At 40.9% G+C, this 25,537-nt stretch overlaps 1 protein-coding gene across 1 annotated transcript in view; it reads left to right on the top strand.

Annotated features, from left to right (window-relative positions):
* The window catches only part of LOC103192306 (aldehyde oxidase), a 92,429-nt gene that overhangs the window by 38,871 nt on the left and 28,021 nt on the right, over positions 1-25,537 (top strand). Inside the window, exons 17-25 of the mRNA XM_042783586.1 lie at positions 2,146-2,315; positions 2,863-2,989; positions 5,836-5,958; positions 10,791-10,887; positions 17,741-17,865; positions 19,973-20,106; positions 21,816-21,903; positions 23,580-23,666; positions 25,036-25,227. Of these exons, the coding sequence (XP_042639520.1) occupies positions 2,146-2,315; positions 2,863-2,989; positions 5,836-5,958; positions 10,791-10,887; positions 17,741-17,865; positions 19,973-20,106; positions 21,816-21,903; positions 23,580-23,666; positions 25,036-25,227 (1,143 nt within the window). The remainder of the gene's footprint in view (positions 1-2,145; positions 2,316-2,862; positions 2,990-5,835; positions 5,959-10,790; positions 10,888-17,740; positions 17,866-19,972; positions 20,107-21,815; positions 21,904-23,579; positions 23,667-25,035; positions 25,228-25,537) is intronic.

Raw genomic sequence — 25,537 nt, 5'->3', positions numbered from 1 at the left:
GGGTTTGAACCACCAGCTGTCTGGTTAGCAGGCAAGTGTCTTAGCCACTATGCTACCAGAGCTCCCATATGAAAGTATACAGTAGTATATATCTTATAACAAGGTAATTATAGAAATCACTTTACTTTCTGCATATAACCATCAGCTAGAGTTTGGTTGATGTTTTACTTCTTGTCACTTGTACTATGAAGACAATAAGTTTTTCTTTTCGTTTGTTTTTCATTTTCCAAATAATCAATAACAATGCTGAACATATTTTCAAATGACACATGCCACTCTCCCTGATATTCCAGACCTTTCCCTATCTGGAGAATCTCTGTTCTATCTCAAGCTGAAAGTTTGCTTATATATTTATCTATTAGTTCTTCAAATAGCTTGGTAATGAACAAGGACCACTATTCTCACAGTTTCCTTGAACAGCCCAGGTCCTTGGAGAACCATGTTCTTCACACCTACTGTCACTGTCACTTTAGGGTCTCCATTATAACCATGGCCCTTCTCCATTCATGTCATTTGATAAATTAAATCCACAGTTAAGAAGGAAAAAGGAAGCAATACCTCTGCATGAAAATAAAATATGCTATTTGATCCGTGGGATCCCAAATAGCTAGAATCTTTTCCTTCAACTCCATAGAGGACTGGCCTTGGAGCAATTTTATTAGATCAGAAATAACTTTGAAACTGTAAAGTCTGCAGTTGTGATTGAAATAAGATACTATTTTAGGTGGATTCAGAGATCTCATGTATTGATGATATGTCTTGTTCATAGCTTTTCAGACTACATATTCTGTACACATTGTAAACATGAAAATACAAAAGTATATAGCCTTTCTTTGTTCAGATGCCTTAACTAGGTCACCTTCTATTGCTTTTTTTTTTCACCTCCAAGTATAGGTTTTTAACTTGCTTTTTCTTCCTACTGTTGAATGGTGTAACCCAGTGCTGTGAAGCTCTTCTCAAAGAATGAGCCTAATCCAGGACTAAAATGTGACACAGTGAACTGCCATGAGGGGCAGCAGATGGGGCAGGAAAGAGAGGCTCCCATGGCCTTCTTCACACCTCCCATCACACCTCCCAGCATGCATGGGGCCTCCCAGTTGTCCATCCCATCATGCATCTGTCTAGTATTAGCACTATGGCCGACCTTTCTGTATGCCTCTCACCTCTAACTCTTCTGGAGACAGCCCCTGAGAGTCTGACTTAAGCCCTAGCAGCAAACACAATACTGACTTGAGCTGTGGATGGGGTTGCCCATCAGTGCTTAACAGGCAGCCCTCAGTCAGAGCTCTGGGCCCATAGCTGTTGTCTCCTTTTAGAGAGTAGCCATGTGTCTATTTGGCTGGCAATTTCCCTGAAGCTTCTACCTCCCATATTCCTATCACCAGCCCCCTTGGCAGCTACGGCTTCACCATGATCTCTGAATTTTGCTTATATCATGTCTCCTAACCCCTTTTCCCTCTTTCTTCATACCTCCAATAATTCTTTTCCCAACATCCTCTGTATTAGTTTCCGAGGGCTGCTGTAACAAAATATCACAAACTGAGTGGCTTATAAGAACACAAAGTTATTGCCTCGTAGTTCTGGAGGCTGGGAGTCCAAAATCAGGTTGTTGGCTGTCTTAATTCCTCCTGAAACTTTGAGGGAGAATCTGTTCCATGACTCTCAGAGCTTCTGGTAACCTCAAGCATTCCTTGTCTTGCAGCTGCAGCCTACCTCCATTGTTATGTGGTTATGTGTCATAAGTCTTTCTTTCTGTGTCTCTTTTTCTCTTTTATGGGCACCATTCAGGTATTACCTCTGATATGTTAACCGATAACATCATCAAAGACCCTATTTACCAACAAGGTCACATTCACAGGTACCAGGGGTTAGAATTTCAGCATATCTCTACGGAAGTAGATTGCCTAGTCTTCCTTCCTCAGAAGGAATAATATATATAAGGTGGCATCCCAGTTTGCCTGGGATCCCAGTTTAGGCTTATTGTCCTGGCATTATTATTAATAGTTAATCTTTTCATTCTCAAACATGTTCTGGCTTGTGTGTAAATTATATAGCTAACTTCTTATGGGAAAGGTGTATAATATGATATTTTTCCATTTTCCCTATACAAATATAAAAATTATATGTTGGTTATTTATTCAATAGAGTGTGGACCCAAGGCAACTTCCTCAAGACCCAGTTGGCCATCCCATCATGCATCTGTCTGGTATTAAGCATGCCACAGGCGAAGCCATCTACTGTGATGACATGCCGGCAGTGGACCAGGAACTGTTCTTGACTTTCGTAACAAGTTCAAGAGCTCATGCTAAGATTATGTAAGTAATAACATTTTTACCCAGTAAGGCTGAAATTTGCACTTAAGTCACACTCTTGGCAAAAGGTACCCATTTCTGGTGGCATAGTGCCTCAGGCATTTGACTGCTAACAAGAAGGTTGGCAGTTCAAACCCACCAGCCAGCCACTCCATGGAAGGAAGACTGGGCAATCTATTTCCATAAAGATTTACCATCTCAGAAACCCAAATGAGGTCTCCATGAGTTGGAATTGACTCAATGGCAGTGAGTAAGTGAGTGAATGAAAAAGTAATTCTATGAAGAGGGTAAGCTGTTTGTTGAAGATTTCCAATGTAGACTAGAGGTGAAATGGTATTGAAATGTAAGATTTACTACAATTTGTATCTCCATATGATAACTTCATTGTTCCAGGAATTTTTTTCCCCCAATTTTCTGACAGAAAACTATTGGAGTAGTTCCTTGACATGTCTTACTTCTCTACATCTTATTCTTCAAATAATCATATTCTCAATGCCCATCAGGCTGTGTGGCTGCTCTGAGGAACCCAACGGTGTGTGTTCTCACCTAGGTCTATTGATGTATCAGAAGCTTGCAACCTGCCAGGTGTGGTGGATGTCGTGACCGCAGAACACCTTCATGATGTAAACTCCTTCTGCCTTTTAACCGAACCTGAGAAACTTCTGGCAACAGATGAAGTACTTCATTTTTGCTTTTTTGTTTAAAAAATAATTTCCTCAGTTAATGGTACTTCTTATTTCTTAATGATAGCACCTACTGTAAGCCCATCATAAAGGATTCCAATATTCTTTGAATGTTTTTTAGATGATACCTAATATTCAGTGAATTCAAATATATTCATTTTCAGCATAAGTGGAGAAGTTGACTAGCTATATAAAATTTTTTTGGTGTTTTATATTTTCTGGTAGTAAGATAGTATGCTGCTAACAAGTATGAAAGATAAATGAAGAGAGAATAATGATGACTTTATTTGCTAATCCCTCCCCTGTAAAGCTCTCGCCATTATTCCTGTTTCATTGTGCCCGAAGTTCAAGCCCAAGTTCAAGTAGTATCTTCATCATGAAGTTTTTCCTTATCCTTTAATCCTGAAGTTCTCTTTTCTGCCTCTGAGGTCATTCTGATTCATTCATTCACACTGCCATTCACTCAATAGGCATTTTTTAAAAAGCTCTGGTAGCATAGTGCCTGAGGCGCTTGACTGCTAACCAGAAGGCTGGTGGTTTGAACCCACCAGCCACTCCTCAGAAGGAAGGTTGGGCAATCTACTTCTGTAGTGATATTGCCTTGGCTTATACCCCAAGGAGGGGTTGCTATGAGTCAGGTCCGACTCGACAGCACATAACAACAACAACAACAACCACCCACTATGACAGGTCACTGTATATGGTTATGATCCTGCTCTCATGGAGCTTACAGTCCAGAGGAGAAGATAAAATGGACTTTAATGGACATTCTACCTTGCATTAAGCTTATTTATTTTTATGACTCATGTATTTTCCCTAACTAGTAAAATTACTTGAGAGAGGGTCCGTGTCTGACTCATCTGTAGCCCCCACACTGCTTCCTATGAGCAGAGGAACAGTGATAGCACTGTTGCCGTATGAAAGTTTCAAATCATTAAAACTTTAGCTACTGTGTCTTAAATTATCAGAAAATTCATCAAAGGCATTGTTCAACAGGTTTTCTGCATAAGCTCAAATTTCTCAGTTCAGTGTTTAGTTTCACAATTTGAAATAGTTCCTGCCTCTGGAACTCATTGACTTAGTTGATAAAATTGAAAATTTGATGCCCAAGAGTTCGAACCCAAGCTTGAAACTCCCCCGAGGCGGGCCTGCCTGGCACTGGCAGAAGACAGTGAGAGATAACGGCCTTTGTGTAAATGTTATCCAAACAAGAAAAGCTGCCCAGGGCTGCACAAGAATGCCTGCTTTCTGAGGTGTTCTATGGATTTTGAACGTCTCAGGGGCTCCTGCCATATCAATGTGACAAGTCACAGTGGCAAAACCAGGCGCGACTTTGAAGAACAGAGAACAGAGCCATTGTGAGCAATTGCCTTGGTTGCCTTAATTCTCTTTACAACTGTGTATAGCACTTTGTGCCTTTTGAAAATTGTTTCATTATAGAAAATTCAGGTGTACACAGATAAAGTTGTACAACAACCCCCCATCACCTAGCTTCAATTATTATCTTGCCATTTTTATTTCTTCTATCTTTCCATCCCTTACACACACCCAACAAACACACTTTTTATTTTGCCAGATTAAACTTTTTCAGTACCATTTTTTCTGACTCTAAAACTACTATATATTCTCACACTGAAAAATGCGTAATATTTGGAAGAAGACTTTTTAAAATGACTGAGTTTGAATTGCGATCTTGGTATATAGGTGAGAGAGAAAACTGAACAGTGGTGGTGCTGCCTTCTTCTGCAGCCTATTTTCCCTTTCTCTGCCCTTACTCTAGGGTTGATTCAGGGCTGAATCCTTGTGGATTCAGTGATAGAATTTTCCCCTTCCACGTGGGAGACCTGGGTTCAGTTCCCAGCCAAGGCACCTCATGCACGGCTACCAGCCGTCTGTCGTAAGATACTAAGAGGCTTGTGAGTTGCTGTGATACTGACTAGGTTTCAGCGGAGCTTCCAGAATAGAAAGAAAGAACTGGCAATTGACTTGCAGAAATCAGCCAGCAGATCACAACTGTCTGATTCATAACTTACCGTGAAGATAGTGCAGGCCCAGGCAGCCTTTTGTTCTGTAGTGCATGGGGTCACTATGAGTCAGGGGCCAACTTGACAGCAGCTAACAGCAACAACTCTTAATCCTCTTTCCCAAGAAGCATTCTACTCTGGTCTTTGTTTGAATCCCTTAGGCGCCTATCCCACCTGCAGGTATCATGACGCTGGCTGTCAGCCTCTCTCCTCTGGGAAAGGATGCTTTGTGCATAGTTATGTCTTAGCTAGTTGTTTTTCATGTGTTTTCACAAAACCCCATGTTTCAGCCCAGTTTGTGGTGAGAGACTTGCTCACCAGCAGTGCTGTGTTGTCACACAAGAACTCCCCTTTGCAAGACACAGCTGCTCTCCCTTCCTCACCTCTGTGGGCTGTGACGTCCTGGTCCTCCCTGTCCATCAGAAACACTAAGTGCTGCTTTCCTCAGATGGCCCTGGTCAGTGGTGTGGTGGCCACAGGTGAAACCATGTAACAGGCTCTCCTAAGAAGGTTGGCCTTGAGCAGCCCCATCAGCTTGGTCTGGAGTCTAAGGCTACAGTCTTGAGGCAACATCACTTTTGCCCCTCTTCAGCCAAAAGAGCTCAAAGATCTCAATCCCCTATAGTGCCTGGGGCCAGCAGGCCACCTGTAACAAATGCACTTGCTCTAGCAAAGCCTTTGTTAGCTGAAGCACTGTGGTTATGGTTACATATAGATATGAATGGGTATTTACTGTGTGTCCAGCTCTGTGGTAGGAGGGAGGAAGAAAATGAATCTAGGAGGAGGACCTAGTGCTTGGCCTCTGCTCTTTTGCAGGTATTTTGTGTGGGTCAGCTTATCTGCGCTGTGATTGCGGATTCTGAGGTCCAGGCAAAGCGAGCCGCTAAGCAAGTGAAGATTGTCTACAAAGATTTGGAGCCACTGATCCTAACAATTGAGGTAATGAGTTCTGTACTGGTGCCAATTCAGGGGTCAGAAGAGCACATGGTAGTGGTGTGTCAGTTAACCCTTTCAAGACCAAATTATTTTCTGTTTTGAATTTTTTGCTCAAACCATGTGTTTTCAGTGACGGAAGACATTTTGAATGAAATGGAAAAAATATTTTTTGAGGGTAATATGTATTTTGATACAATTAGAGGACACGTATATTCTAAGGGGTCTCTGGTACTGGGGGTTGGTGGGATGAGGCCTGTTTTTTCAGATTCACACGTTTATACAGGCCCCCACCATAGGGCAGCATGTGCTAAAAGTGGGATACCACCTTCCCACTAAACCCCAGAGGCAGAGAACATAGGTGGGTACTATACATCCCATGGATCACAAAGGGTTAAAATGCTTTGACTTCAGTAACAGGACAATCTGCCTAAAGTGACTCCAAAATGTTAGAGGATTTGTCAACCTCAGACTGTGGTAGTATCAGTAACGTTACCAAAGACCTGGTTTCTTTATGCCTCTCTGCTGCCTGTAGTACAAGCTTTGTTTCAAATTGATTTCCCTGTGGTCATGGATGGCAGCCAGTCACTGTGAGCATTCCTTATTCATGTCCAATGAGCAGGAGAGAACACTTCTGTTCCAATGTTCCCAGCAGGAATCCTGAGACTCAGCCTAATTAGGCCACTTAGGTCACATGTCCACTTATGAATTAATGACTGCCCCAAGGAATGAAGGGGGTATTGGCTACTGCTGAGGGGTCAGATTTCCTTGAAGTTATGGCTTGTGTGGGGAGTAGCTGAGACCTAACAGAGATCTATCCCACCTAAATTTAGAGATCATCTGAAGAATAGATTTGACACATGAAACACTAGTGACCAAACACTAGATGAGTTGTGGGATGACATCAAAACATCGTACATGAAGAAAGAAAAAGGTCATTAGAAAAACAGGAAAGGAAGAAAAGACCAAAATGATGTTAGAAGAGACTCTGAAACTTGCTGTTGAACAGAGAGCAGCTAAAGCAAATGGAAGAATTGAGGAAGTAAAGCAGCTGAACAGAAGATTTCAAAGGCAGCTCGAGAAGACAGAGTATTATAATGATAGCTTCAAAGACCTGGAGTTAGAAAATTAAAAAGGAAGAACACGATCAGCATTTCTCAAGCTGAAAGAACTGAAGGGAAAAAAACAAGCCTTGAGTTGTAGTATTGAAGGAATCTATGGACAAATTATTGAATGAAGCATCAAAAATATGGAAGGAATATATAGAGTCCCTGTACCAAAAAGAATTGGTTGATGTTCAGCTATTTCAGGAGGTAGCACATGATCAAGAATGGATGGTATTGAAGGAAGAAGTCCAAGCTGCACTGAAGGAATTGGCAAAAAAAAGAAAAGAAAACAAGGCTCAGGAAATGACAGAATACCCACTGAGATGTTTCCGCAAACAGACACAGCACTGGAGGAGCTCACTCGTTTATACCAAGAAAACTGGAAGGTAGCTACCTGGCCAGCTGACTAGAATCCACAATCAAAGCCCATGGAAGCAGCAGTCAAGAAATCAAATGGCATATTGCACTGGGCAAATCTGTTGCAGAAGACCTCTTTAAAGTGTTAAAGAGCAAAAATGTCTCTTTAAAGACTAACATGCACCTGACCCAACCCATATGTGTCCCCATACCAAAGAAAGGTAATCCAGCAAAACGAGGAAATTATTGAACATTATCATTAATATCACACACTAGTAAAATTTTGCTGATAATTCAAAAACGGTTGCAACAGTACATCAACAGGGAACTGCTAGAAATTCAAGCCAGATTCAGAAGATGGTGAACAAAAGATATCATTGCTGATGTCAGATGGATCATGCTGAAAGCAAAGAATACCAGAAAGATGTTTACCTGTGTTTATTGACTATACAAAGGCATGTAACTGTGTGGATCATAACAAATTATGGATAACATTGTGAAGAATGGGAATTCCAGAATACTTAATTGTGCTAATGAGGAACCTCGACATAGACCAAGATGCATTCATTTGAACAGAACAAGGGGATACTGCATGGTTTAAAATCAAGAAAAATGTGTATCAGGGTTGTATACTTTCACCATATCTGTTCAATCTGTATGCTGAGCAAATAATGTGAGAAGCTAGACTATATGAAGAATGCAGCATCAGGATTGAAAGATGACTTATTAATAACCTGCAATATGCAGATGACATAATTTTGCTTGCTGAAAGTGAAGAACACTTGAAGCACTTATTGATGAAGAGCAGACTACAACCTTCAGTATGGATTACACCTCAACATAAAGAAAACAAAAACCATCAAAACTGGACCAATCAGTCACATCATGATAAATGGAGAAAAGATTGAAGTTGTCCAGGATTTCCTTTTACTTGGATCCACAATCAACACCCATGGAAACAGCAGTCAGGAAATCAGATGACATATTGCACTGGGAAAACCTGCTACAAAAGACCTCTTTAAAATGGTAAAGAGCAAAGGTGTCACTTTGAAAACTAAGGGGCCCCTGACCCAAGCCAGGGTATTTTCAGTAGCCTCATATGCACGTGAGAGCTGGTCAATGAATAAGGAAGACTGCAGAAGAATTGATGCATTTGAATTAGGGTGCTGGCAAAGCATATTGAATAAACTATAGACTTCCAAAAGAATGACCAAATCTGTCTTGGAAGAAGTACAGCCAGAATGCTCCTTAGAAGTGAGAATGGCCAGACTTGGTCTTTCGTATTTTGGTCACGTTGTCAGGAGGTCCTGGTCCCTGGAGAAGGTATTGTGCTCGATAGAGGGTCAGCAAAAACGAGGAGAACCCTCAATAAGATGGATTGACACAGTGGCTGCAACATTGAGCTCAAGCATAGCAAGTGGTTGTGAGGATGGTGCAGGACCAGGCAGTGTTTCCATTCTGTGGTACACAGGGTCACTGTGAACCAAAACTGACTCAATGGCATTACCAACAACAAATATTGATCTAGGCACTGCTTGGAAGGGGAAGGTAAGAATGCTCAATGGGCAACCCCACAATACCCAAGAAAGGTGGACACATCCTATAACTCTCTGTAGTTATCTGCATCCTACTCCCAGAGTCTCTCAGGTTCACAGTTATATTCTCTATGAAGCAAATAGGAGCTCTGGTAGCGTAGAGCCTAAGGCACTTGACTACTAACCATAAGGCTGGAGGTTCAAACCCACCAGCCACTCCTCGGAAGGAAGGTTGGGCAATCTACTTCCATAGTGATACTGCCTCGAAAACCCAAGGAGGGGTCGCTATGAGTCAGGTCTGACTTCATGGCACATAACAACAACAATGTGAAGCAAATATTGGAGACATATTTTAAATAAGTATGAAAGACTATATTATGCCTGTGGGTTTTTTGTTGACTTAAACCAATTGGAAAATTGCATTTTCTATCCTGTTTTTCGGGAGCTCTGGTAGCATAGTGGCTAAGGCACTTGACTGCTAACCAGACGGCTGGCGGTTCAAACCCACCAGCCACTCCTTGGAAGGAAGATTGGGCGATCTACTTCTGTAGTGATACTGCCTCGGAAACCCAAAGAGGGGTCATTATGAGTCAGATCCAACTCGAGGTCAGTGAGTAGTTTTTTTTCTTTTGGTAATGGTGTTGTTTAAGGAGCTCTGGTGGGGTAGTGGTTAAGGCACTTGGCTATTAACCAAAAGGTCAGTGGTTCAAACCCACCAGCACTGCATGGAAGAAAGATGAGGCAGTCTGCTTCCGTAAAGATTTACAGCCGTAGAAACCCATTGGGGGTTGCTATGAGTCAGAATTGACTTGAAGACAGTGAGTTTGGTATTGAGTTTTTGGAATGGTGTTATTTATTTTCTCATTCACATTTATGATTGAAAGGATTTCTTCACTGGTCGTTCTGCATTAACTAACCTTAGATGTTTGTTTGTTTGGTTGAATCTGTCCCTTCATCCGAGTTAACAGGTATCTACCTTCTAGTCAGTGGTTTACCCCCCTTCCCCATGCACCCCTGGTAACCATCAAAGACTGTTTTCCTTTCTTTCTTTTTTTTGGTGAAACCTTTTTCTTGACTTCTTGCAACCATAGTCTCATGCAATATTTGCCCTTTTGTGATTGACTAATTTCACTCAGCATAATGGCCTCTAAATTCATCCACAGTGTGAGATGTTTCGCAGATTCATCATTGTTCTTTAATGTTGCATTTGTTGTTGTTGTTGTTTGCCGTCGAGTCGGCCCCGACTCATAGCGACCCCTCCTTGGGTTTCCGAGGCAGTATCACTATGGAAGTAGGATTGCCCAACCTTCCTTCCGAGGAGTGGCTGGTGGGTTTGAACCGCCAGCCTTCTGGTGAGCAGTCAAGTGCCTTAGCCACTATGCTACCAGAGCTCCCTAATGTTGCATAGTATTCCATTATGTGTATGTACCACAGTTTGTTGTCTGTTCCTCCTTTGATGGGCATTTAAGTTGTTTCCATCTTTTTGCTACTGTGAGTAATGCTGCAATGAACATGGGTGTGCATGTATCTATTTGTGTCATGAATCTTATTTCTCTAAGATATATACCTAGTAGCAGGATTGCTGGATCATATGGTATTTCTATTACCAGCTTCTTAAGGAAGCACTATATGGTTTTCCATAGTGGCTGCAACCTTTTACTAGCCCACCAGGAGTGTGTGAGTGTTCCAGTCTCTCCATTTTTTGTTTTATTTTATTTTTTGACTTTGCTGTTAGGGTAGGATGCTCTTTTGCATGAATTTCCAGGGTGGCTGGGGAAATGCTGTCCTAGCTCAGGAGGTCTGTTGCCTCAGCTTCCTCACTTTTTGGTTCTCTTTCTAGGAGGCTGTACAACACAATTCCTTTTTCAAGCCAGAAAGGAAACTGGAATATGGAAATGTTGATGAAGTGTTTAAAGTCGTTGATCAAATTCTTGAAGGTAAAACTATTGGAAATGAGAATGGGACAGGAAGCAACCCTCTAAGCCTTCTAAACATGTCTAGTTTAATGCTCCCTTTATCTTCTAGAAATCATCTAACATCCTAGAAGGGGCTTGGGGTGGTATTGTTCCTCAGAAACAAGTATCTCACTCATAAAAACATTTTCCAGTGAGACAGAGTGGGAGGGCAAGGAGGAAGCCTTGCCCATGGTCGCCCAGGCACTGGTCACCTGTACCATCCAGGCCCTGGGTGTTATGGATGTAATCTTCTCCATCACACACACACACACACACACACTCACACACACACACACTTGCTTGGAACCACTCTGCAAGGGGTTTTTATTATCCTACTCTTTCCAATTGAGAAACTGAAGTCAGGGTGGTTAAGAAGCATGACCAAGGTCGTATAACAGCTACTAGGTGACAAAGCTGGTAGTAGAACTGACAGCCTTTTAGGATTTCTAAAACCCATGTTTCTGTCTCTAATGCTTGCTTGTTTTCCTTCCTCCCTCCCTCCCTTCTTCCAGGTGTTTTTCCTTTATGTATACATGTATATAATTGAAATTCAATTTGCCTGTTAGAACACAGTTGATTATAATTTTCCAGGAAAATGATTATAACTTTTTATTTTGCAGTTAATTTAAAATTGCAGAAAAGTTACAGAAACAGTACAAAATCTCCCTTTACCTTTCACCCAGATTCCCCAGATGTTAACATTTTGTTACACTCATTTTATCATTCTCTCACTCTTTTTTTCCCTGACCCATTTGAGATTAATTTGTAGACACACTGCCTCTTTACCTAAATACTTCAATGTTTATTTCGTAAGAACAAGGACATTCTCCTACATGAACATATAGTTATCAAAATAAGACCATTAATGTTGACACAATGCCATTATCTAATCTACAGATATTATTAAGTTTTTCCAATTGTCTCAATAATATTCTTTATAGCAAAAAAAAATATTGTTTATCTTTGTCAGAGTCCCATCCAGGATCATACAGCTTGCCTTTGTTTTCATGACCTTGACTTTTTTAAAGAATACAGGCTAGTTATTTTGTAAAATGTCCCTTGATTTGAGTTTGATGTTTTCTTGTGATTAAATGCAAGGCCCCTCGGTGAACAGAACTAGGAAACACACATACTTATACTTCTGTATCTTTTTTATTTATATAGGAGCTCTGGTGGTGTAGTGCCTAAGGCATTTGACTGTTAATCAGAAGGCTGGAGGTTCAAACCCACCAGCCGTTCCTCAGAAGGAAGGTTGGACAATCTACTTCCATAGTGATACTGCCTTATATGGGAGCTCTGGTGGCATAGTGCCTAAGGCATTTGACTGCTAACCAGAAGGCTGGTGGTTCAAACCCACCAGCCACTCCTGGGAGGAAGACTGGGCAATCTACTTCTGTAGAGATACCACCTTGGAAACCCAAAGATCTGTATAAACCAAAACCAAGCTAGTTGCTGTCAAGTCAATTCTGACTCACAGCAACTCTGTGTCAAAGTAGAACTGTGCTCCATAGATTTTTTAGTAGCTGATTTTCAGAAGTAGATCACCAGATCTCTTTTCTGTGGTGCCTTTGGGTGGATTTGACTGCCATCCTTTCAGTTAGTAGCCTACCACTTAACGGTGCTGCCCAAGGACACACACACACACCTAAAACACACACACGCACACACACATATACATACATAAAACCAGGAATTAATACTGATATTTCCAATTCCAATCCATCCTTGTAGGTTTCATTCTAGGTTTTTCCCTTTCTCTTTTTGTAATTCTCTTTAAGTTGGTTTTTTAGAATTAAAAAAAAATTAAAACAACAACAACAATAGTAAAATTTGTTCTTTTTGATTGTACTTCAATGACTTGACAAATTCAGGGAGTTGGATAATGTCTTAGTTATCTAGTGCTACCATAACAGAAACATCACAAGTGGGTGGCTTTAACAAACAGAAATTTATTTTCTCACAGTTCGGAGGCTGGTAGTCCAAATTCAGGGCACTGGCTGTAGGAGAACACTTTCTCTCTGTGCTGGGGGAAGCTTCTTGTCTCTTTCCAGTTTCTGCTCTGTGACTATCATGGTGGTCTTCACGTGGTCTGGCATCTGTCTTCCGCTGTCTTCTTTCTTGCTTAATCTGCTTCTTTATATTTCAAAAGAGATTGATTTAAGACACACCCTACACTAACACAGCCACATTAACATAACAAAGAAAGACTATTTCCAAGTGGGATTATAACCAGAGGTATAAAACCAAAACTGAACCCACTGTTGTTGAATCTATTCTGAGTCATAGAGACCCCCCACTGGGTTTCCAAGGCTGTAAATCTTTACAGAAGTAGAATGCCTCATCTTCTTCCCATGGAGTAGCTGGTGGGTTTGAACCAATGACCTTCTGGTTAGCAGTCAAATGCCTTGCCCACTACCACACCAGAGGTATAGGGATTAGGTTTTACAACACATATTTTTTGGGGGGCATAGTTAAATCCATAACAGATTAACATCACCACAATCAAAATACAGTTAAATGAGTGTTCACTTGTACAAGCAAATCTTAATCCATGCCTTTTCCTATTCTCCACTTCATCTATGCCATCCACACTGTGGAAGCTGTTTTGTAAGCCTGCCATGACCTTTGATTTACCCAGATGTGTTGCTGGGTGGAGACGGCTGCCTACACCACCTCTCAGGGCAGAGATTTGGCATTGTCTGTCTTTAAGAGAATTTCTAGGATATTGGTCTCTCGTACATGTCAAAAACTACCATTACTCACCCTAACTTTTCTCTCCAATCCTGATCCCAAGTACAGGAAGAGTGCCAAGATATACCATTCCTGAATACACACACACACAATTGTGAAATATATAATCATCACTCCAGTCACTTGAGTTCTAAGCCCATCATTTATCTTTAACTCCATAGCTGTGTTAAATTTGAAACTGGTCGTGGGCTGACTGGATAATGTCATCTGGAAGCTATAGAAAAGACACCTTGTACTGTCACTTGGCGTCCTGCCTTATAAGCTGTGCAACCTTGGCTAAGTACCTCTCAGTGCTCACTTCCTGTATTTTAAAATGATATGGATAAAATAATGTCAGTTCCAAAGATCCATGATAAAAATTGTAAGAGATAATACACGTGTGTTTGGTACAGAGTCTGGTACAGAGCACATAGTAAAAGATCAATAATTGTGAGCTACAATTAGCATAACAGTTAAGCACTCAGCTGCTAACCATGAGGTTAGTAGTTGAAACCCATCCAGCAGCTCCATGGGAGAGAGAATTAGCAGTTTGCTTCCTTAAAGATTACAGCCTAGTAAACCCTCTAGGGCAGTTCTACTGTCCCATAGGGTCACTATGAGTTCAAATCAACTCAACAGTACCTAAAAGCAATAATATTGTCATTAAATTTAGATGTTTCTGTTGTTCTGTAGAAAAGCTTGTCTGTTAGTGAGCTAATGCACTGGCAGGTGTTTATCAAACCCGTGTTTTCTAGTTTTTCTCATTACTAGAATCATGGTAGCATAGTGCCTAAGGCATTTGACTGCTAACCATAAGGCTGGCGGTTCAAACTCACCAGCCACTCCTCGGAAGGAAGATAGGGCAATCTACTTCTGTAGTGATACTGCCTTGGAAACCCAAGGAGGGTCGCTATGAGTCGGGTCTGACTCGACGGCAAATAACAACAACAACAGAATCATGGAGGATGCTTATGAAACCAAGCAGCCCAAGAATCTGTTCTAACAAATATTTAGTAGTGCTGTAGGTGATTCTTAATGATAAGTAAAATGTGGCAATCCCTAGAATGGCAAGTTTGATTTGTAGGAGAGGAGGAGAAAGAGGAAGACCTTCCTAGCATAGCGAGTCTATGACATGAGCATCTTGGAAATATCAATATTAGAGGGGTTCCTCCACTCATGTCTGGTCTTACCATAGTGTGTTTTTGTGTGAGAATTCAGTTGTTGCATTTTTCATTGATATCTTTATAATACTATGTTGTTGTTGTTGTTATTTGCCATAGAGTCGGCCCCAACTCGTAGCGACCCCTCCTTGGGTTTTCGAGGCAGTTATCACTACAGAAGTAGGATTGCCCAACCTATACTATAGATTACTTAATTCATTTAAGTGATTAACGTCTCTTACTTGAATTTTAACTTGTTACTTGATGCTTAAGGAGCTCTGATGGTGCAGTGCCTAAGGCATTTGGCCACTAACTAGAAGGTTGGCGGTTCAAACCCACCAGCCACTCCGCTAAGGAAGACAGAGCAATCTACTTCCTTAAAGATTTATTGCCTTGGAAACCCAGTGGGGGGTCTCTCTGAGTCAGAACTGACTCAATGGCAGTGGGTTTGGTTTTTTGTTTACCTGCCGCATGCCCTATCAATAAGTATAAAAGTGATACAGGAACCTGTAAAAAGAAACTTTATACTAAGTTTTCATTCTCTTGACTCACATGTTTGAGGTACTTTTTTCTTACTCTAGTACTGCTATTTGGTTTAAGAATTTTTGACTATTTGTTTGAAGGAGAGGTAACTAGAGGTGTTAGCCCTAACACTGTATACTTTACAAATAGATGTTCAAAGAGAAAACATATATTTAAAAGATAAAATATGTTTAGCATTGCACCAGGTCTTAAACAGTGTTCCTGAAGGGAGTGCTGTTATTGTTGGTTTGTGTTTTGCCCCCCCGCCCCTCGCCCAATTCAAAGCAGTGGAGGGACGTTAAAGACCACTGGTTACAAATGAGCCAGCTGAGGCCAGACAGGCTCAGTGACCAGGAATCCAGTCTGTGTTTCCTGACTCTGAAGTTAGTGTTCTTTCTTCTACGTTATGCCTCTTGTTCATATTTTTAAAAACTCTGTTAGCTAGATTCTGGGAGAACAGAAGAGCAGTGTTTGTACAGGGAGACTGCTGGGGGTGGGGGAGTGCATGAGAGGGAAGGACACAGGGAAGAGGTAACTACGGGGAGGAAGTGGGAGGGGAGCTGTTGCATTGTGGGGAATTGCAGTTAATGTCATGAGACAAAATGTGTATGAATGGCTGTATGGAAAATGAATTTGCTCTGTAAGCTTTCACCCAAATCACAATAAAAATTTAAAGAAAAAAAAAAATTCTGTTAGCTAGGATGAGCTTCACACTGGAGGTCTCACTCATTGCCATCGAGTTGGACCAGACTCATAGTGACCCCTCCTTGGGTTTCCGAGGCAGTATCACTACGGAAGTAGATTGCCCAACCTTCCTTCCGAGGAGTGGCTGTGGGTTTGAACAAATGCCTTAGGCACTATGCCACCAGAGCTCCTCACACTGGTGGTAGTAGATGACAATCTCTATGGCAGGTTTGCAGGACATCTAAGAAAGCCCTGAAACCAAGATTATTTTCCCCACAAACTGTTGCCTTTTTGGTCTTTAAGGGCCTCTTATTAAAATGGTTTTATGCCTGGAAGAATCACTTCTAACCCTATAATGGGCCAAAATTTTCTCAGGGATTAGTTGATCAAATTGGTTACCAACCAAAGAATTGAGGGCAACACTCTCTATTGAAGAAAGCACACCTTAGAACGGGGGTTGAGAGGCTGGGCAGCACAGTGTAATGGGGTTGTAAACATTGTTTGTCTCACAGGGTTAAGCAGGAAGAGCTCTGTTTATTTATATTCTAGCTTTGCATATTTTAAATGAAGCGGATATTTAACAGAACAAATTTTGAGTGGATAGATGGAATTGCTAATACCACATTCTATGAATTTGAGCCTAATGATAACAAGGGTAGTTTTCCAATGTACAGTCTTTGATAAAAGATTAAATTAAAATCAAGTTTAGTTCTTGAAATTTAAATATTTATACTTCCTAAGTGAGGCAGAATCTGTTCATTCTTCCATACTCTTTCTTTACTCAGGTTTTGGATAAGATAGGAGGCTTATGTCTTTTTCCAGACTCAAATACAAAAGGTTTCCTTAAGAATTTCCCTTAAACAATCGTGTTACTATTATCTGGTACGTTTTTAGTTTTTTAAAAGTGTTGCCTTCCACCTAACATGATAACTGGTCTTTCTTGTATTCTGTTTGTTCTCTGTTTTTCATTTTCCCCCACCCCACCTGGCTGTGAACTCTATTTGTATTTATGAATAGTGTTTTTTAGTGTATCTTTGTATAGATTTTTTACTGCTAGCTTTAGCTGTTAGATTTTATACATATATGAATCACAGTCTGGTATCGCTATTTTACCAGCTTGAGTAAAGTATAGAAACCTTACATTGCCTTTGTTACTTACCACTACATCCTTTCACTCGCTCCATTTATAATATAATTTTCTTAAATACTTCCCCTGAATACATTGAGAACTACACGAAGCAATGTTATAATTTTTGCTTCAACCATCAAGCACAATTTAGAAAGCTTAAGAGAAGAAAAGTCTATTGTATTGACCCATGTTTTTATTCTTTCTATTGTTCATTCTTCCTGGTGTTCCAATATTCCTTCTTTTATCATTTCCTTTCTATTTTAAGAATTTGCTTCAGCCATTCTTTTAGGGTAGATCTGCTGAAGACAAAGGTATCTACTCCATCTTGTCCTGGAACTTGAAATCAGTTGCCACAGTTTCTTGACTCTAGAGAGTGACGCTCCTTTCTCAAGGACTCCATGACTCAGTGTATTACAGACAACAGAACTCTACTTAAAATCTGCAGGTCTGATAAAAGCTAAGCATCATTTCTCATGGCCTTTCTCTGGCAGCCTGCTGTCATAGCAGAAGCACTGCTAGTGGAGTACCTGCTTAATAGGATAACAGCAGAGAGTATGTGACCTTTTCTATCTGACTGCCTCCTTGTCTCAGGTGTATTTTTCTATAACAGGTGAGATACATATGGGAGGTCAAGAACATTTTTATATGGAAACCCAAAGCATGCTTGCGGTTCCCAAAGGAGAGGATCAAGAAATGGATGTCTACGTCTCTACACAGTTTCCCAAATACATTCAGGTAATATGGGACCGTTGTAGAGGGGATATAGCTGAATGGTTTCTGCCAGCAAAACAGACCAAGAGCAACAAAAGGCAAAAATACCATTTCAGAAACTGAAAGTATTGGGTACTAATAGCCATGATCATTTTGGTGCTAGTAGCTATACAATTTCAAAGCTTTTAGGATACTATTATTAAAGCAAGGGCCTTTTGTTTGTGGTTCTGTACTTTTAAAGTTAATTATAGAATCAGCAGATCTCCTTCACTTTACTCTTGCCACTGTTAAAAATACAAAAGAAAAGAGAGGCCACCCTCCAAAATTCATAGGGACTAATGTCTGGTAGCATAATGCCTAAAGCACTTGACTGTCAACCAGGAGGCTGGTGGTTCAAACCCACCATCCACTCCTCAGAAGGAAGGTTGGGCAGTCTATTTCTGTAGTGATACCGCCTCGGAAACCCAAGGAAGGGTCGCTATGAGTTGGGTCCGCCTCAACAGCACATAACAACAACAACAACAACAATGTACATGAAATAGTTAGGTAACAGTATTGGACAGAATGCAACCAAGTACCAAATCAACAAAGTCAAAATTTACATGAGTGTAGGAAATTAGAGAAAGTAGTTTGCTGAGTGCAAGAATCAACCAAGAAGGCCCTTAAAGAAGAAGTCATAAATTTAGATTTACAGTGAGAATGAAATTTGTCCAGATGGTGAGGAAAAGAGAGACCAATTCAACGTAATTCCACAGCAAGATTAATCACCATTCATTCATTCGTTTACGGATCCATCTATGCCTGGAAGAATACTTGCCTATGTCCTGTATGCTAGGCAGAAAACATATAAGCAAGCAAGAGCAAGACAAAGACTACCAAAGTTGGAAGGAGGGTGCCTTCAGGGGAGGCTAGGTATAAGCATCAGAGTGAATAAAAGGGAGAGAGAGTAGAAGAGGGATCTTAATTCAGTGGGGCATTAGGAGCCAGTGGAGTTACCAGAGCAAGCAGGGATGCAGGAATATGGAAAATGGAACCTTTCAGAAAGTAGAGCTCTCAGAAGAACTGGGTGAACTCCATTCCAGTCTTATTCAGCTCCTTGCTCCCTGAGTACCCTTGGGCTCATCACTTCATCATTCTGGGGCTCCTCAGCCATAAAACTGAATTGTTAAATGGTATGACCTCTAAACATTAGGGTGGCAAGGAAGAGAGAGACCTGCATTTGGGAAGACCAACTGGTCAACTTTAGTAGTAATCAAGTGGGAGGTGAGAAGTGCTCATGCTCCGGGGGAGACCTAGGGTAAAAGCCCAATCTGGGAGAGGCATGGAAGGCCACAAAATCTCACTCTTGCAGGAACACTGTCCCTAGGGATTGCTGTACCCTGGTGGTGCAAATGGTTAAGTACTCGGCTGCTAACCAAAAGCTTGGTGGTTGGAACCCATCCAGCAACTCTATGGGAGAAAGACTTGACAGTCTGCTCCAGTAAAGATTAGAGCCAAGAAAACCCAATGGGTCAGTTCTACTCTGTCACATGGGGTCATGGAGTGAAAATCAACTCAACAGCAGACAACAGTAGGAATACCGTACATATAATTTACAGAAAAAATAAAGAAAATTATTAGTACAAATCCATCTTGGTGGCATTGAAAGGCTTATTGTTGTTTTATTCCATTGAGTTGATTCCAAGTCAAGGTTACCCTATAGGAGAGTAGAACTAGTTTCCATAGGGTTTCCAAGGCTGTAATATTTAGTGAAACAGATCATCTGGTCTTTTCTTCTGCTAAGTGGCCAGTGGGTTCAAACTTTTAAGCAGCCCAAGTGCTTGACCACTGTACTACAAGGGCTCCTAACTTTGAAAGTCCTGCTTAATATTAATAATGGTCTTTGTGATATCATTGTAATCAAATACTGCTGAGATCAGTCAGGTACACATTCTACACTGGCAATATGTTCCATCAGCTAACAGTTTGTATCTCATATACAACATTTAAGAATCAAAAAGTACAATGCTATCCCACTCTCATTTCAGAAGACACTTTTTTTTTTTTTTTTATGATTTTGGGTATGACAGTGAGTCACAATTAAATCTTTGCTGAAGATGGGTTGGATTAATGAGAACTGTTAACATTACAGGATATAGTTGCCTCAACCTTGAAGATCCCAGCTAACAAAGTCATGTGCCACGTGAGGCGTGTTGGTGGGGCGTTTGGGGGAAAGGTGACCAAAACTGGCAACTTGGCAGCCATCACGGCATTTGCTGCAAATAAGTAAGTGGAGAATATCTGTTGAATAGCCTAAAAATAAAATGAGACCATATCAAAATTCTTATTACGATTAATGAGGAAGAATGTGGGTTAAGATGATCTAAAATCACATATAATATGCTAATGTACACACAAGCTGCTAGTTTATTATAATTTCTTTATCATATATTGTCGAGCTACCTACTATAAAGTTCAAAATGAGAATCAATTACTGGAAAGAATAACAACAATAAAAATGTGGTAGCACTTGGAGAGTAGGCAAAAACAACCTGAATGGGTGGAAGTTACTTGTCCTTAGCATCTGTTAAACTGACCTTTTAACTACATATATCAATACTTTGATATTGTGTTAAGCGAAAAAAGACCCCAGATTCAAATGGGTTCGATAGAGACCTTTTTATTAAGCCTTAGAAAGGACAAAGATAAAATAAAGACAATCATCCAGGATGAGGGAAACCATCAGCATGTACATACTACAGAAAGCTGAATGGAGTCCTGAGTCATGGCCATAGGACTAATTATATATGATTGCAAACAAAGGAAATCATCACAAAATCATGATTGGTGGCAGATTGATTCTTCATTATTGGAAGCAGGGAAAAGACCATGACTGGGATATGTACATATTTGAAGATTAAGAGTTACAAGATTTGTTTTGGGGCTTGACCGCTTGGCTCTGTGGTGGTCCAGAAATGACCTATGGCTATTTGGCCTGAGTCATAGCTGTAAGGTGGTTACAAGACAACACCAGGACCCCACCCTTAATTTAAAATTAGAAAAGGACACACCTAGGCAAGTTCCCTCGTTCTCTGTGTGAGCATGACCTACTTTCAGCTACCCTTCCTGAAGTTTTTCCCGAATTTGTCTATGCACACCCACATTGCTGGGTCCAAAAGAACTCAAATGGTGTCAGAAAAAACTCAAATGGTGTCTGGACTTATATCAAGACTCAAAATGGAGTTAAGGGTCCCACTGTAGACAATAGCCTTCAACAAATGAAGTCCTTCAGAATTTAAGCTCTGATACAACATATCCATTCATAAGTGTATATATTCACTTGATTTAAATGGATTTTTCCTTTTGTTATGCTTTATTTACTTATATTGCCACTTTCCTTTCAGGATCTCAAAATATTATTATAGTAAATTGTTTTTGAAGTAGGCATACCTAAAACCAAAAAGCCCATTGCCATTGAGTTAATTCCAACTAATAGCGACCCTATAGGACAGAGGAGAACTGCCCCATAGTGTTTCCAAGGCTGTGTGTTTGAACCACCAACCTTTTGTTTAGCAGCCGAATACCTTAACCATTGCACACCTAGATAGCTTAACTTCTTTTCTGAATAATGTAGGCTGGTTCTTCTAAGCCCAGGAAGGAGAAAGACCTTGATTCCAGACCTGTCCTCCCAAGGGGCTTTTATTTGCCAATCAGACCAGACCACACCTGAGTTCACCCATTCATAACGACTCTACAACCTGGCCTCTGGAATGTTTGCCTGTATCAGAGGTTGTTATCCCAGTGGAAAGTACCCCAAAGCCATACTCTGGAGCATCTGGCACCCAAGAGCCTCTCCCCGACTAGGAAATGTCCAGCGTTGTGCCCTGACCCAAAGAGAGGGAAGGCCACAGTGTATGCCTGAGATCAGCACAGCCTATAGGTGAGGAGCTCTCAGATACTACTGGTGACAGAGTTTACCTCTTCTGCTGTTTTAGACTCGGTCGTGCAGTCCGTTGCATTCTGGAACGAGGAGAAGACATGTTAATAACAGGCGGGCGCCACCCTTACCTTGGAAAGTACAAAGTGAGTAAAAGAAGCAGGAAAAAGCATTTACATTGTACATATAACATTCCATAAATGCAGAGTGCTAGTAAACCAAAAGTTTTGGCTACTCTCTAGTATTGCATAACAATTAGCAAATCAACACATTGTGCTTCTGTTTAACTTCCTATTTCTTGTTCTGATTGTTTGATTACTGGCTGGCTCAACAAAGCATTTCTGCTGTTTTCAAAGATGTCAGTTTATGAGTAAGCACTAGCTGCAACTGGCTGCTATGACGTGAATAATTGGAAAATACATGCATATATGTGTCCGTGAAAGTAGATCTGATAACCAAGCATACTAATTACCACATATAAAAGAATTGAAAATAAGAGTAATTCCTATAACAATAGTGTTATGTGAAATTGCAATTAGTTGCAAGTAGGTTCTTCCTTTTTCAATATGTCAAGGATATGTTTGTAAAAAATGTCCCAGAAATTTCTAGAAAAATTCTAAAGTAGAAAATAATTATTTTTTATTTATTTATTTTTTTGGCTGTATGAGATATAATTTTGCTACTGTATTTGTCAGGATGGACTAACTGCTCTAACAAACCAAAAACTCTCAGGAACTTAAGCCTTTATTACGTTATTTCTTGCTCAAATGACAACCTAGTGTAATCAGTGGGAATTAGGAGGAAGGAGGACTCTACTCTGCAAGGTTATTCAGGGACTCAAGCTTTTCCCATCTAGCGGCACCACCATCTCCTCGGCTGCATTGTCCAACACTATAGCCAGTAGGCACATGTGGCTATTTAAATTTACATTAACTAAAATAAATAAAATGTCACTTCCTCAGTTGCCCTAGCTACATTTTAAGGGCTCAGTAACCACGTGGTTACTATATTGGACAGTGCAGAAAAAGAACATTGCCATCATCACAGAGAGTTCTGTTGGACAGCACTGCCCTAGTACTTCCACTGGATCTTTAGCTCCCTAAAGATCTCTAGCGGCACCAAATGCTGATGAAAATGTTGGCTGAATTGGGCTCTCTGAGAAAAGTGTGCAGAGTACATTAGCAGTGAGCCACCAGGTTTGGGAGATTGGAAATGATCGGCAGCTTTAGGGAGAAGATTTCAGTAGAAATATAAGGATGGGAGCCAGAATTCAAGGAGCTAAGGGAGCTTGGTAGCATAGTGGCTAAGGCACTTGACTGCTAACCAGAAGGCTGGTGGTTCAAACACACCAGCCACTCCTCGGAATGAAGATGGGGCAATCTAATTCCGTAGTGATACTGCCTCAGAAACTCAAGGAGGGGTTGCTATGAGTCAGGTCTGACTCGATGGCACATAACAACAACAACATGGAAAGACTGAAAGGCCACCCGTGAAGTTATACACTTGATTTGCTGTCGGAGGAAAGGGCTTGACTGAGCAGCAGGTGCAGACAGAACAAAGGATTGTTTGTTTGTTTGCTTTCCTTCTATGTCTTTCTCCACCTTTCCTTTTTCAAACGACCAAAGGGCTTCCGAAATTTGAAAGGAAACAGTCTTGGAGAGAGTACATATAGAATATAAATTATGTTTTCTAGTTTTAAAGTGAACATATTCTCTTTCTGAATGGGACCAAAAGTAATGTGTAAAGGGCTCACATGGAACAAATAAATGTTAGAGACACTTGTCCCCAGTGCCATTATCAAAGGCCAGTTCTCTTTCCCCAGGTTGGATTCATGAATGATGGCAGAATCTTGGCCCTGGATGTGGTGCATTATAGCAATGGAGGAGCCTCCTTGGATGAGTCATTATTTGTAAGTGTTTTAAGAAGCAAATTCACATTCTGGAAAGAGTGTTGTGCAAAATGATTTCATTGGAAAAATATTCAATGGTTAATATTTAATTATAAAAGCATAAACAACATCATTGTAGGGATAGTGATGTGTTACTTACTAGTGCTTACAGAGTGAGCCCAGAGATCTGACCAAGTCTGCATGTGTGTTACCTCCACACTTCCCATGCTTATAGTACTTTTCTTGGATGCCAGCATTAGACCAGACTTTCCCAACTGTTCTGGTTACCTAGTGCTCTGACAAGAATATCCCACAAATGGGATGGCCTTAACAAACAGTAGTTTATTCTCTTACAGTTTGGAGGCTTTAAGTCCAAGTTCAAAGTGCCAGGCTCTAGGGGATGGGCAAAAGCCCCTCAGCCTTGGGCTTCAGCTCTGCCTCCAGCTCCCGGCCCACTGAAGTTAGAGACTTTTCTTCACTCAGACAGCTGCTGGCTGCTGAGGCTGCCAAGCCCAACGTTGACAAGTAAAAAGGCACAGTCCCGATATTACCAAATCACATGGCAGGCCATTAATTCAAGTCCATTTTAAGTCCCAAGGTTGGCAGAGCATGGCAGGCTGCTGAACAATGACACAGCTGCAGGCAGGGTTCAAGGTGCCATAAGCTAGAGACTATCCCCAAAGCTTCTCCTTATATACAGAAGCTGACCACATCCCAAAGGCAGCTACTTACTGCTTGTGGTAGATCCCACCATGGAGTTGATTGCCAGTCTCATCATGGGGAATAACTACCACCAGCTGCCCAGCCACTCAACCAGGCCCAGCCAAGTTGACATACAAACTGAACTACCACACCAACCTTGACCCTATTTATACTTTGGATGGTTAGCAGCATCCTTTGTTTCTACCTAGTAGATGTTGATAGTCCTGCCCCCTTACCCCTACACAAGTCTTTACAACCAAGAATGTCTCCATTGCCAGATGTTCCCTGGGAGGCAAAATCACCTCTGATTGAGAACCATTGCATTAGACCAAAGACCAAGAGTGTTTTGTTTTCTCTTTTTCTAGAATATTTTATTCATTATGTTCCATAGACTCAATGCTTTGTTGCTATAAATTTTCAGAGGCCTTTGGAAATGTTGGAACCTGAATTAAAAAGTATTGGCTCTAAAATTTGAGAATGAAAAATAGTGATTTCAAAAGAAAAATTACACAAATCCTTTAAAATTATTTTACAGCAAAATATATTTAATTGGGGGCATGGGTATATTTTATTAGCATGTTTGAGGTGATGTAGGGTGAGGGTGTCATTTTGATCTGAAGTCTCAAGATGGTCAAACAAGTACGGAAAGATGAAAGGTCTTATTTACATCCACTCTGGATCTCTCCAGGTGATAGAAATGGGAATTTTGAAAATGGACAATGCTTACAAGTTTCCCAACCTGCGCTGCCGGGCCCGGGCATGCCGAACCAACCTTCCATCCAACACAGCTTTGCGTGGGTTTGGCTTTCCTCAGGTGGGACTGATTACTGAATCCTGCATCACAGAAGTGGCAGCCAAATGTGGTTTGTCCCCTGAGAAGGTAATACTAAATTTGCCTGACCTCCAAAAGACATCAGGTTTCAGAGTTGGGAGGGCTTTTGAGGGTCATTAAAGTTGAGGAATTTAACATTCAGGAAAGCTAATGATTTGCCCAAGATAACAAGCTAACTAGTTAATACAGAGCCAGGCCTCCAACATTCAGTGATCCTTATTTTAGACTCCTGAAAAATCTTGAAGACAAAGGACATTGAAGAACATTGGACTCTAATGCATTTACTGAAGAATCTTCATTGGTTGAAGATACAATTGCTACCAACAAGTTCTAGCAAACCCATCTTTCCTTAAAAACA

This window comes from Orycteropus afer, unplaced genomic scaffold (assembly GCF_000298275.1).
Source record: "Orycteropus afer afer isolate SDZICR_OR568_19922 unplaced genomic scaffold, OryAfe1.0 scaffold00002, whole genome shotgun sequence".
Taxonomy (NCBI): domain Eukaryota; kingdom Metazoa; phylum Chordata; class Mammalia; order Tubulidentata; family Orycteropodidae; genus Orycteropus; species Orycteropus afer.
This window is presented reverse-complemented; position numbering and strand designations above follow the sequence as displayed.